This window comes from Ursus arctos, unplaced genomic scaffold, assembly GCF_023065955.2.
Source record: "Ursus arctos isolate Adak ecotype North America unplaced genomic scaffold, UrsArc2.0 scaffold_3, whole genome shotgun sequence".
Classification (NCBI taxonomy): domain Eukaryota; kingdom Metazoa; phylum Chordata; class Mammalia; order Carnivora; family Ursidae; genus Ursus; species Ursus arctos.
Window position 1 is genome coordinate 41,587,019 of NW_026622985.1, and position 14,754 is coordinate 41,601,772.

Here is a 14,754-nt window from a genome sequence, read left to right on the forward strand (position 1 = left end):
GAGGACATTTATATGTACATTTGCAAAAAAGATATATTAATCAACTAGAAGTAGATCAAAGCTCTTCAGCCAATATATGACATTATATAATAATGTTCATTAATACTAATGTTATTTTTATAATGGTTACATTACTTTGATGTTTCTAGTTTCAAAACCAAATTAATTCAGGTGTAAAATTTATAATTAAAGTATGAATACACTAAATTATAAGATGGTGGTGAGCAGAATTAAGTAAACAACTCGTTTTCAGCACGCTCGGGAGCTCCGTTTCCATGGACAGATATAACAAAGTTGTTAGGGCCACATAATAAAAATATCAAATGGACTACGATATTTCCATCTTGAGTTTTCTCAGGAGTTGTAACAATTTATCATGGGCTTATACAACCCCTGGGATGTTTAGATAGAGGTTATGGTCACCACATCTACTGAACCCTAATGAGGTCGTAAGCTCCTCTCTTATGTGTTCAAGATCTGTCGAGGCTCTTGCTTATCTTGGTTCATGTTTAACCCGGTGGGGCTTAGATGCAAGAGGAGTTAAAACCTGTCAGGAATGTGAGTACCTGTTTGGTATGGAAGTCAGACAAAATCATTACAACATGAAGTATAGCTTCATGAAAGCTAAGGCCAACAACTATGTTTCCTCACATTTCATAAGGTCATACTTAGAAATGATGACATTACTTTTATAAATTGGAGAATTAATAGTTACAATTCTCTGTACCGCATAGATATAACGGCAGACTTCATTCCTTTGTTTGAATTGCAAGCTCTCATCCAGACCTGAGTACTTAGACTCTCACAGCTGGATATTAGATCCTAATATCAAAATCTGCTACCAAACCACATGTGATCAATGTTTAGCAACAGAGAGAATAAATGATGGCTCTTGGCAGGTGTCCCAGGCAACACAAAATTCACATGAAATTACAAAAGATGATGAGTAGTCTGATTAAGATTTATTGCCTTTATTCACCTTGATTACTTATTGTTCCCCAAGCATTTCTTTCAAAATAGGCTAATTAGCATACCTTTGGGCTCCAAGCAGAACAAAATACAGGAAATTATATGTAGAAATCAGTAGTTGGACAGTATTTCTTTTCAAGAGGGTGCTTAGCAGCCTCTGAATAGTATAGAAAAACATCTGCTGGCAATGAGCTGCATTGAGCACAGGTCACTTGGCTCAGCATGAATCGAAATTATTAGGGAAGAATTTACTCGCAGAGATATAACACAGTATCCTCTCACCTCTTCACAATATTTCAGGTCAACCGACTTGCCGTCACTTCGAACACAATCCAACATCCTTGTTTTAATGCCATTTCCACAAACTGCCTTCTCACTTAGCTGACACGTACTCCAGTCTGAAAGGAAGGGAGCCCATCAGAACAGAGGCTACGTATGAAACAGATTTCAAATGAAACTCTGATGACCTGAATCCCATATTTAATTCACAACTGCTTCCTAAGCCCTACAATCAATCATCCCACATGCAGAGCATATGGGTCCCGGCTTTGAACATATCAAGAGCCAAAAGGAATTGCTGGGGTCGCACATAGCTACAGGGATTATTCTTGAAGGCACATGTCTACTTGACAATCTTGACAGTTAGCCTTTTGGTGATATTGTGAAACTGGCTTTGGCCTGCAGATCAAATGTCACTTTAAAAAATCTTTTTCCTAATGAAAGGAGAAATTTAAAACTTAACATTATTTTTATTTTAGCAAAACAATCATAATATTAATGGGTGGTACTTTAACTGTGTTGTTGTATTCAAATAAAACACTATTTCACTTACTGTCCATACTTACAATGTTTTAAAATAAACACTTATTTCAAAATCACTTTGGCCATATCTATTTAATTCTTTTATTTCATGTCTTTTGCAAAATAATTCTCTCATATTTCTTTCCAGGGTAGCGTAGCGTGTCCTGGAGAACTGTGACTTCTTTGTATCAACAAAGGAAACTGAAGAGAAAAACCCAAGGAAACAAAAAGCCAATCTGACTGCTATGTGTTATTTTATGAGTTTTGGAGTTTATTTTAGTGTGAGAATTACTTGGGAAAAATGCCAAAATAAGCTTCAGTGTTGCCCTGCATCGTATAAACTAACACATTATCTTCTTTCCTACAGTATGTGCCTTGATGGTATGGAGATGAGGGTTATGGAAAAAACGGAATTCATAATGAACCTTTTTTTCTGAAACAAAACAAAACAAAAAACAACCTACTCCTCTTTTTTCATCTGTACCTTTAATAATACAGGAATATTAGTATCTTCTTCATATACTTTTTGGTAGCTTAAGATTGCCAACATTTTTACATCAGACTAATTGTGCTTATAAATTGCCCCACACGAAGAATTGTCCTGGTATGTTACAGTGATTAAACATCTTCTGAAGAAGATGTTTATCCTTCAAAAAACCTGATACTTAGGAGAAAGATGTATCTTTTCCTTGCACCTTCCCAAAGTGGGAGGGTGTCTTAAACAGGGTCACTTAGACTAGTCACAACCTACCTTAAGGACTCGATGTGTGATACTTTCATTCTCTATATCTTGATGTTTTTTAAAAATAGGTAAATATTTCTGTCATTAAATAAAGAATTATCTCTGGGAAAGTAAGCAGCCATGTCCAAGAGGGACATAGATGGAGATGAACAGTACTTACGGGGATGCTGCTGAGCTGCAAGACATGGGATCTGGCCTTTATCTCGGTGATGAGATGATTATGCACGTACCTGTTACATTATAATCATAGTGGAAGCAGTTTTTGTTTAGGTTACAAGGCTCCTTCTCAACAGCATTAGGGCAGGCTCTTCCTTCATCAGCGGGTTGTCTGATGGGATCAGCTGACCTCTGCCGGAAACTGTTTTGATTGCAAGGCTGACAAAGAATAATACAGCTCCTCAGAAAGATGAATACTCAGCCACATGAGAACTAATATATTAGGGAGAGCACTGGAGCAGGAGTGAGGCTGTTGGGGCCACTGGCTAACTTGAACAATCTCATTACACCTCAGTTTCGTCATCTATAAAATCAAGGTGTTAGATGAGTTTCCAATGCCCCATCTAGCTATGACATGCTTAAGAGTCTGTGTGTCAAATACTAATAGACACATCACATCACATATATGCAAACACATATGTATGATCATACTAATTATTGCAGATCAATAATATAGAATAATCAACCGATCTAGCGAACATAGATTCTTGGACCTGAAAAACCATTTTAAGAGTGAACATATTCGTTATTGTAGATCATGAATATAGAAACCACAATCTATCTACCTATCTATCTAGTTTCTCAGACCTTAAAAACCATTTTAAGGGTGACTAAATAACTAGCTTTTAGTGACCTTGATTGTCCTGATGGGCACATGCCCGTGTGCAGGAACACAACTGAGCAGTTAAAAAAGACTAGCTTGCCATTCTGCTACTGGCACCGTCTTGTTCTGAAAACATCTGGTTTCTAAGAACAGGAACTTCAAATCCGACGCTATAGAATTAGAACAGAAAATCATTTGCATACCCTTGTGAAACAGCTGATTCTTTGCTGCTATATAACCTGTATCCACGTCAACTGGCAGCTCTGTTTTGCTCCTGCTCTCAGTTGGCTGCTAATCAGCACCTTTAAGAATGTTAACCCTGGGACAGAAAATTAATTTCGCCTTGAAAACATGCATCATAAATTCTTTGCAACTGTCTTATATTGTATTTCAGCAAATTAATTCCACATTAGATGTATTCTTCCTGTGCTTTTTGATGCCATTTTGAAGGTGCCTGGGCCAAGCCAAATTTCCGAAATCCTAAACAGCCAGTTCTGTTTCAAATGGATCTTCCCAGGGTCCCACAGAAGAGCCCCTACAGGCTGTTGAAATCTAGAAGCTTTGTGTGATTTGAAACTCTCAGCTGGCTTTGCAGGCGCACAGAGACACAGAGTCAGTGTGCAGAAAGAGATTCACTGACACACAGCTTTCTTCTTTCATTTCCCTTTTCTGCCAGGATCTTTTGCATTTTGGTATCAATACTCCGGCTGCAGTATACCCGCCGTGTGAAAGATTATGCCTACAAATTAAATAAAATGGATTGGGCAAAAAGCAAGGGGTGACAATAACCCGACACCATTAAAGTATCTTTACTAGAGCTTCATTCTTTTTCCCTTTACCTGGAGGGATTCATGATCACCAGTGTAGTTTTTAACATGCTGTGTATTTATAAGCCGATCTGAAGGCATTTTGTGCGGGTCCAGGAGGAGAATGGAGGAGCCTAAAGCTTGCAAGACGTTGAGCTGTTCTAGTGTGCGTCAAAACACTGCTGACTTTACATGGCACAGTCACAGAATGAGGTGGCCAAGAAAACACCCTTGCCTTCGTAACTAATTTGGTAACTAATTTAGTAATTATTTTATTAATAGCTTTAAAGCTTTAGTGGTAAGGAATTAAGTAAACGCTATTGATACATGGTCAATCATCTCACCAAAGTGCATCGGGTCCACGGACCCCATTCAGATATCACGCAATCCTCGGGACACGGTAATTTGCACTCTCTAGAACCCAGGGGCATCTCTTCTGGATCGCAGAGGTAATCTTCTACATGGTCAGAAGGGCCATCTGCTGTGTTCTGCATGCATCTAGAAGAAAACATACCTATTCAGTGAAGGAACCAGGACACCTAGAACAATAGCCAACCCATACAACAGAAGATTCTTTCCAAGACATCATTACAGGGTTGGGAGGTGGGAAGGTTTCATTTAAGAAATAAAATTCTCCAAACACGAAGACATAAAAGGATCTCTGCCCCTCATTAATAGTTGCAGAGCTTCAGCATGATATAAAATGTACACTTGTGTCATCATAATCTTTCAGAATTAAAGCCACTGTGTGGATTATAAACTCTGTATATCTTCCTCTGAAAGAAGAGGGTCTTTTACACTCATATATGATGCCCACTAATGAGGCATGGTCCACGGAGATTCATCGAGGGGCTTATTTTTGGAATTTTGGAATGTAATACACTTTTTTTTCTGGAGAAGGAAATGGCAGATTACACAGAGAAGGTAGATTCATACATGCTGGAAGATAAGGCACACTGAACTTTCCTAGTGAGAGATGTCATTAAGTATTTTCAAAAATAACTGATGGCATTTATCAAGTTGTTTTGTCATTTAAGAAGTAATTTTAGCCTCCTGTATGCTGATAACTTTAAAAGAAAGCCAGAAGTGAAAACACAATTACAGTAGTAATTATAGCACAGATTCTCTAAATGTGGTTGGTTGAATCTTCCTCTATCTTGACCTTTTTTATTGTTAGTGTTCTTTTTAACAGAACAAATTCAAACATTTTATTATGTTTCTTTTGTAAGCAGTCATGGAAGGCTCGTTTACTCATCTCTTAGGGATCTAATTAACGTGGCTGGTACCAGACTTCACTCTCAGCGTAGTTAATAATCTCTCCAGGTAGTTTTCTAGTGGAGGAGAAAAACTTTGTCCCTCATCTATAACTCAGAGAAGGTCAACCAAAGTAACGGGTTTGGGAAGAGAGTGCGTTGTTGGGAGCTAAAAAGGCAGGCTTGTGTTCTTAAGCCTCTCAAACCCACTGCAATGTTTTTAACTGTTGGTTAATTACATTATCAATTATACCTGGAATCTCACCCTTCCCAGGGATTTACAATCAGTGGGGACATTGCATTTTCACAAATCTACTCTGCAGAAATTCCTTTCTATACAGTGCTGCCCATTTAAGAGAAATGTCGCTTTCCTGTGGGATGCATTTAATGACTGGAAAACTGCTTTTGGTCACGTCTTAATTGGGTTTGTAGTCTGAAAAAATACCTCTACGAATACCCACTTCTGCATTTTTTGTGTGTGTATGTGTGTACTGGATAAAAATAGAAAAGAGCAACCACAAAAATATGCACATGTAGATACCTGATTTCAACGCTGAAGAAAAAATTATAAATTTCTTTGGGAGAAGTTTAGTTCCCCACAAAAAAGTTCTATCTTCAATGGCATTTTAAAAACATTCTGTTGACGGCAGCTTTGAGATGACATGGAGCAGCTTTGAGACAACATGGAACAGAGTTTAGTGCTCAAAAGTTGGACTTGCTGCTAAGAAAAGATTGTATTCGTGGTAGGCACTGACAGAGTACAAGGATTAACTTGCAAAATTACCTATTGATCCAGAGTTAAAGACAGATGTCCAATACTCTATTAAGTAGTTATGTACATAAAACTACATTTTCACAGGCTTTTCTCCTCTAATTTTTTTATTATATAGCTAATTTATTCAGTTTGGGAAAATCAGAAGAAACAAAAAAAATCACATGATTCTATCACTCAGAGAAAACTACTCTTTACAGACCAGTCTATGTAAGCATATATTTTATTTCATTAAATAGAGCAAATTTTACCTACTATTTGTACCATTTAAAAAATCATTTTGAACATCTCTCCATATCATTAACTATTTTTCTAAGATATAATTTTTTTTAAAGATTTATTTGAGGGGTTGAGGGAGAGAGAACCCAAGCCAACTCTTCGCTCAGCACAGAGCCAACACGGGGCTTGATCTCAGGAGCCTGAGAGCTGAAACCAAGAGTCGGATGCTAACTGCACCACTCAGGTGCCCCAACTAAGATATAGTTTTTAATGACTACATTTGAATGGCATCATTTCAATGTGCCACAACTGCTAAAAATGCCCTTATTATTGACATTCAGATTATTTATGTTTTACTTTATTTGGTAGTTTTTTTTTTAACATATAATGTATTATTTGTTTCAGGGGTACATGTCTGTGATTCATCAGTCTTACGCAATTCACAGTGCTCGCCATAGCACATACCTTCCCCAATGTCCATCACCCAGCCACCCCATCCCTCCTACTCCCCTCCCCTCCAGCACCCCTCAGTATGTTTCCTGCGATTAAGAGTCTCTTATGGTTTGTCTCCCTCTCTGGTTTCGTTTTGTTTCATAATAATCAGTTTTTAAAAATCATTCTAGAATACATAATTAATATTTGGACCAAGTTTTAAATGCAAAGGACGGCAGTTTAAGTTCATTTGCTTTCTTCAAATTCTCGGCCTTTCTCCTTTCCATAGGACAAGGAATGATGCTATGAGAAAACTGAACTGTGTTAGAAACACGTAGTACAGAACCAAGCTGGAGGCAAAGGGTGGGACCAGAGGCCAGCCACGGGTATGATGATAAGGGGAGGAACTGTCTGCAGAGAAGTCAAAAGCAACAATAAAAATAACCAAATCTGTTGCTTTTTATTATCTCTTTTTTATTGTCACCAGGTGCTATAAAGTCTAAAAAAATACGTCTGTGAAAAATCTCTCTTCCCACCAGGGAAAGTCACTTTGCCACCAGGCTTTGATGTATCATAGCATTCTAAAGGAGAAAGAATGACATTGGATAAATTGGTACCTGCTCTCTTATAGACTCATCTATCCTGAAATGTCACCCAATGCTTGCATATAAGCAGGACATTTTGACCTTAATTAGCAGAGGATAAGGTTAGAGAGGTTTACTACTCAATCAGTAACAAATAGGAACATTATTGCATGATCAGAGATCACAATCGATACTGACCTTCTCTTTTCTCTATTGACATTAAAGATGTTTACTGAAAAAATACATTGATCTCAAAAGTTACTCTGCTTAAGATGTATTTGGAAATGTTGAGAGTATCTTTTTATAAAGCAAGAAAAAGCAACATCTACACAGATCATTGAAGGGAAAGCTGAAAGAACAGATCTTTATTATAATTTTTCTTACTAACAAAAAACCCAACTTAATCAAATCTTTTTATAGGGAAAATATTTTTAAATTTGAAGGGGAAATTTTAAATTTGGAAGGGAATGTTGGAAAATGGAATCTCCGCCTTTCCCTTACGTTTCCCTACCGACTTATTACCTCCTAACCCTCATCCACCTTTAAGTCCCTCAGAAAAATATCTTGAGAGTTCAGAGGGCTTGTGAAAAAAGAAACAGAGATTATTTTTATTGGAAGCAAAGTTACACAGAGTGTGCTGAAGTTTTATGATACAAATGTTAATTTGCTCTACTTTTCTATTGAGAAATACAAACCTTAAATTCATGAAAAGTTAGGTCAGAGCTTGTCCACAACTTGAATTGTCGAGTTCTGGATGTTTTTACACTTGTCTTTACCTGTGCGTCACTCACCAGGGTTAAAAGAAACTGGTATAAAGAGTGACAAATCTATCACTTTACTAGATGGGTGTTCTTGGTAAATTACTTGCTACTTCTGAATCTACTCTATAAAGTGGAGATAATAAAACCTCATACACTTGTTTCGTAGGGTTACAGAACCCTTAAGGGTCATATGCAGACACCGTAGGGAAAATTTAATGAGTACCAAAACTGTATTAGGTGTTAGGGAATTTCTACGACAGGGTCTTGGTTTGGAGAAAGTTATAGAGTTTAATAAAAATGACAGACAGCAAATGGATGTTTCCAGAAACAATGAGTGGTATGTGGGATACCGTAGAGCAACACCGTGCTACAGAACTTTCTGTGATGATGGAGATGCTCTTACCTCTGCTGACAGAATTAGCCACCTGTGGCTAGGGAGCACCTGAAATGTGTCTAGTGTGGCTGAGGAAATGTATTTTTAATTTAATTTAGTTTAAATTTAAAATGAAATAGCCCCACGTGGCTAGTGGTTACCCTACTGGGCAGTGCACCCACAGAACAAATGAGCAGCACTAGGTATTAGGGAAGGCTTCCTGGAGGAGATGGGAGTTTTTGAAAGTTAGCCAGTTTGATGATACAAAGGAGCAAGAGTTTCTAACAGTTTATCAATAAAAAGCAGTCGGAAATATTTTTGGCCTTTAAGAACAAAGTCACTGGGGTTGGAAAAATCTGCATTAGTTCAACTTGCATTCAGCATGTGGATCTTTCTTTTCAGGAACACCTTGAAGTGAGGCTTCTTGTCAGAAGTCCCAGTGTCACAACCTGCTGCTTGAAGCAGATCCCTTGAGAATATTCCATGAATGCAGATTCCCCAGAAATAAAATTAAAGACAGTTTTATGCAGGAGATTAAGGAGCAGTGAGAGCTCACGCTGGCGCATGTGAGGTTGGGAGGGGGTGGCACGTTTTGTTTCTGTGCAATTAGGCTCGGCCTTACCTCACTTTCCGGGTTTGCACGCCCTCTCCACAGTTATCTCGCATGTTGACAAAGGTCACTTTGCAGATGCTCCACGGCTCTGTGACCCAAATGTACTGGTTGCAGTCACTGTGGCAAGGGACCACCTCATACACCTGAAACACACACAGTTTTCAGGGGTCTCTCCTCAGGGCACCCGATGAGCGCGAGCACTTCACATCACAACACACCCTGTATTCTTGTTTAGCTATTTTCACTCCTCTCCTTTATGGCTCATTATTCTAAGAGAGGAATATAGAAAAATCTCTTGAGAGTTCTAGCAGTTACGGGCAAGGCTAGCCGTGTTGTATTCTCTTGATCCTTGATCCTATATTACATTACAGTTGCACATGTGACATGACAAAGCACCCGGGACACATCGCACACTGTCCCGTACTGCCCCTCGCCACACAGGACTGTAATTTCATGGGCCATCTGTCTTGTTCACGGCGTTGTGCGTCTTCAATACTTAGGCCAGAGTGCTCATATGTTAGGCATTCTATAGAGATTTGTTGAATAGATGAATGAATGAATAAATGAATTAATGAATTAAATAAGCATATAAAAGTAGCTCTTTTCAAAGAAATATAGCTTGGCCTGTTTTCCAAATGAATGTATATAGCAATAAGAATTTATATATATTTTTTGCATTCCATATGTGAAACTAAATTAAATGATAAATAAGAAGAAATAAAACCATTTTAAAACTAACCCTTATTCATTTAGGGCTTAGAAGCGAGGTCTGAAATTGGCCTCATATTACACAGTTACAGCCCAAAGCAGGGAGGATCACATGACACAACAACCAACTGTCTTGCACTGGTGCCCATAAAGGCTGAAAACTCCACAGTTAGGCTGGTGTGTTTGGTTTCAGGATTTTAGAACAATGAACCAATTATGCTTTTTTTCTCAATGAGAAGAATGACTAAATCAAGAAAATAAACCATAATCCACTGCAACACAGCTGGCTCAACCATTAAAGAAAAAAGGTATTTTAAAATAATTTCAAAATCTATGGTAATTCAACTCTACTTCCTATACACACACACTAGTATATGCATGTTTTGTGTAACTAATTCCAGAAGATTTGGAGCTATTCTTTTGTACAAATTTTAGTGAATAAAGTTGACCTATTCCAAGTGAGAATAAAGACTATGCACCATTGGAATAGAATCTATCATTATTTTTATGAACGATCACCTCCACACCGGGTACTGCATTAAAAGAGTACTAAGTACTACCGAGTAAAACATTACCCTACAACTTGTGGGGAAGGGAAAAAGTGAAGGAGAAATGCCATTGTTCCTAATCTTTCAATGGCCTTCATTTTAATCTCCTACCCTGGACTGAATACAAATCAGTTCAGAGCACTTCCTGCCACCAACCTTCAGCCCACCTGCACCTTTACCTCTCCCTCGGAGAAACATGACAGCATTAACAAGAGATGTCACTGCCTTTTCTAAGGCTGGTGAAATGAAGCTTGTTCTCCCCGCCCCTGCACCTCGGTCCTGATATTAAAGTGAGAAAACACAGGTAGCATGCTGGGGCGGGGTGGGGGGGTAGGTGGGAAGGAAACAGCTGCAGAACAAAAATTTTACGGAAAATGTGATATTTTCTCCCTGTAAAAGATAAAAGACAATAGCAGGAAAAGAAATACATTCTCGGAAGTCAGGAGTAAAAAAGAAAACAAGCAGTACTCTGCCATGACCAGGAAGGAGGTTTAGAAGTTCTTACCTGTGCCTGGAGTAGCGTTCAACAGGAATGAAGAAAAGGGAGAGGAGAATATAAGGAAAAATGTCAGTATACTGAATGAAAAAATTCATGTTCTAAGTTTAAATATTATTTCATCCACACATAAAAGCCTACTTCCCTTCCTCCCTTCCTCTTTTTCTTTCTCTCTTTCTTTTCTTTCTTTTCCTTTCTTTCTTTCTTTCTTTCTCTCTCTCTCTCTCTCTCTCTCTCTCTCTCTCTCTGCAAATGATTAGAATATCTTTATTAAGGCTTTGGAGAGAAAAAGCAACTCATTATTCTTTAAAGTTAAGATACATAAATGAGTCAAGGAAAAGATTAGATGGGCAGGATAAAGAAATCTTAAAAAACTGAGTAGACCTCAAAATATATATCATGGGGGACTGATAAATGACTGCAACTATTTTGCGATCCAAATTCTGAGTGAAATCTATCCATAGATTGATTGATTAATCTATTGGTTTTCATCCATCCATCCATCCATCCATCCATCCATCCATCCACATTTTGTGGAAAATGAGAATTTGCTTCCTCAATTAGAAAATGGCATTTCAAAAACCATTTCCAAGTCAATGGACTACTGATTATTTTATTGAGGAATGTATAATTGTGGTAAAAAAAAATCCGTGTGATTTACAATTTTCAAAGTTAACACAAACCTTTGCTTATTCTTTCCTAATATTTTACTTATAAGGTCCTAGAAATTTCTATTTTTAAATATAGAACATTTGTACTCAGATAGTCAGGAATCTATTATTTCTTGTTTTAGCTTTAATTTTTAGTTGTTAATGTCTTAATATACCACCAGTAAGCTGATTAACAAGTACCTAAGTGTCCCCAACAAACTCTGCATTAAATTTTATCAGAGTTGAGAGTGACAGAAAAATGGCTTAGGTAAAAGACGTTTCATAGCAAAGACAACTTGGCAGAAGGTCCTGAACCTTTGAAAATTCACTAGTAAAAAAAATGCTGAGGCAAACACGGCTTATTTTAATTGAAAGCCTGACTGGCTGTACACGTACACACACACACACACACACACACACACACACACACACACACACACTGAACCTATACATTTAAGTAGAATTTCTCTTTATTAGGACCAGACTTAAGCAGTCTCCACACGGAGCACAAGCCCAAAAGTTATTACAATTTAAATTTACTGATGGAAATTTAAGATTTCAAAACTTGTAGAAAAATATTCCTTTACATTATAAACCTTGCGTTTCAGTTACTGTGTTTCATTAGGTGGTGACCGAATTTTCTTTGCAAATATTCACTCCGGAAGGAAAACTCATTCACCAGTAGATGGCAGCAGTGCAGTGTATTAGTCAGTGATGGCTGACTTTAAGGGCACACTCAGCAACTTCACTCAGAAAAAAATCAAGTCAGAGTAGTACTATGTCATTTAATTTTCCACTTTCTTTGTCCTTAATTTCTTTATTCAAAATTTATTTTTATTTTCTCTAGACAGTACCTTTATTTGACTTTATTATTTTTGAAGATCTAATTGGCTTTCTCACGTGATTCATGAGTTGGGTGGCATCCCATTTAGCAGGTGGAGGGGAGCACCCTACAGTGTATCTTTATTATTGTTAACAATTTAAGTTAATTTGGGAAGTAAAGTATGTGTACTGGTGAGCGGTGTGTTTGGAGATTAAAATTAGTCTATGTATGCATGAAACCTATCTGCATATTTAAGTTTGGTTCATTTGATTGTGACAATATAAATACATCTCTTAACATCTACACATACTATATTAAATTTATTCTTTGTTAACTCACATGTAGGTCAAACACGATAATAATTGCCTGTATCTTATATTACACTTGAATTAGTCACAATTCCCTCTATTAGTCTTTTTATTTTATATCTCCAATAGAATAGAAGTAACAACAGCTCATGAAGTGAGCATACAAAAATCAAGTAAGATTCCAAATAAAATTCAAAAGGTCAAAGACTAAATTGGTAGATAACACAGTTACACTGACTTTGAAGTTATCTTTATATTTCTTTTTTCTTAACATATTTTATATCAAACAAATTTAAATGACCAGTCAATACTTATTTCCTAGTTTTATCTTTTGATTTTTTTGGGGGGGAGAGGGAGAGAGAGCATCTTAAGCAGTCTCCACACGGAGCACAAGCCCAACAAAGGGCGCAATCCACAACCCTGAGATCACGACCTGAGCTGGTATCAAGACACTCAACCAAATGAGCCCCCCATGGGCCCCCGCCCCTTTTTTTAGAGAGGGAGAGGGATAGAGAGGGAGAAGGAAGAGGGAGGGAGGGAGGGAGGGAGAGAGAGAGAGAGAGAGAGAGAGAGAGAGAGAGAGAAAGATTTCCTAGTTTTAGACCCAAATCCAAATACTGTCTTTCATTTTAAGTAGTTGATAATTGAGATATCTTTTCTCAGAGTCTAGGGGAACTATAATAATGAGACAATCTTGCTCTCAGCACACAGCTAGATACAATTTTATGATATTATTTTAAAGGTAGGTGTCATTTTAATTTCCATTTCCATTTTTCATATGCATACACGCAGGGTACTAAATCTCTTAATGCAAAGATAATATATCTGATTTGGGATTATAAAAATATACATATATTTACTCAGGCATTCTAAAAATAAAATGGGTCAAATTTCTTATTCAGGGCTATTATTTATTCTTCTCCATTTTGGAGGAAAAAAAATAGATCACTGTGAATCTAAATAATACGTTAATATTCTCAGTATTATAATCAATGGTAGAAAATACCTGGTTGACATGGTCCAGTTTGGGGCAAGGCCTCCCTCCATTATATGGCTTCTCACGCAACCATTTAGACCGAACCTTCACACCACTCCCACAGGACTTACTGCAGCGAGACCAGTTGGACCACTCGCTGAGCTTGCAGTCGGAGGGACAGGGGATGATGCAGGCCTCTTCGATGTAACCTGAATGGAAAGAAATGAGATGAGAGCATCTTCTCCACATGTCACTTGCCCACTACTACCCACTGTTCTAGCTCATTTAGAAGGTCCAAGTTTGACTTGACAGCAACATGCAAATGCAAAGATGTCTGCGTTGTTAGGGACTGAAATTAAATTCTGCAGGAAAATGACACATACATACAGCGACTCTGTTAAAATAACAGCTGAGCAACTGCCATATGATCTGCTTAGGATTCATGCTCACCATATTTCAACATTTCTGACTTTCTGACAGCTCGTGTTTAATTGACAATAACCTGTCTGCTGCTATATCGTTCTCATGCTGTCAGAGTGATACATTAAAAAAATTATAACAGCTTTCTATAAAATTCTCTGTGTTAATGTCACACAAGTCTAAGTGTTTGAGTCCATGCAATGTTCTTCCTCAAGAAGAAAGCCAGACCCTCTCAATCAACAGCCAAAAGGAAGCATTTAACTTAGCACCTTATGTTTCCCCTTCTTTGAAAATCAAATCTGGAGAAGAAAATGAAGGATGTTAAATAAATAATGTCTCATAGTTTTTAGTGCTGTTAATTTTAAAACAATTTCACATCTTGTGTTCATTTGATTCTCTTGAAAATCTTCTACATGTTTTGGGGCCGGTATTGATATTCTACTGGACAGACAGGAAAACAAATGCAGAAAGATAATCGAGGTGCAGGATCACACAGTACGAGAGGGGGTCTAGTCCATCAAATCACACAGCCAATTAACTTAATAGTCTGCAGATGTGATTTGAGAAATGGGTGCATTTTCCTGGAACAGTCCCTTATTACCAACTTGGCATTTCACAATATCAATTCATCACTAGTATTCTCCAGGCAAATATGTGGAAAAAGCAAAATTTCCTTTGGT

At 37.5% G+C, this 14,754-nt stretch overlaps 1 protein-coding gene across 1 annotated transcript in view; it reads right to left on the minus strand.

Moving 5' to 3' along the window:
- The window catches only part of THSD7A (thrombospondin type 1 domain containing 7A), a 426,859-nt gene that overhangs the window by 27,402 nt on the left and 384,703 nt on the right, over positions 1-14,754 (minus strand). Inside the window, exons 14-19 of the mRNA XM_026506586.4 lie at positions 13,685-13,863; positions 10,907-10,912; positions 9,155-9,288; positions 4,483-4,636; positions 2,743-2,887; positions 1,252-1,367 (exon numbers count right to left, since the gene is read on the minus strand). Coding sequence (XP_026362371.2) covers positions 1,252-1,367; positions 2,743-2,887; positions 4,483-4,636; positions 9,155-9,288; positions 10,907-10,912; positions 13,685-13,863 — 734 coding nt within the window. The remainder of the gene's footprint in view (positions 1-1,251; positions 1,368-2,742; positions 2,888-4,482; positions 4,637-9,154; positions 9,289-10,906; positions 10,913-13,684; positions 13,864-14,754) is intronic.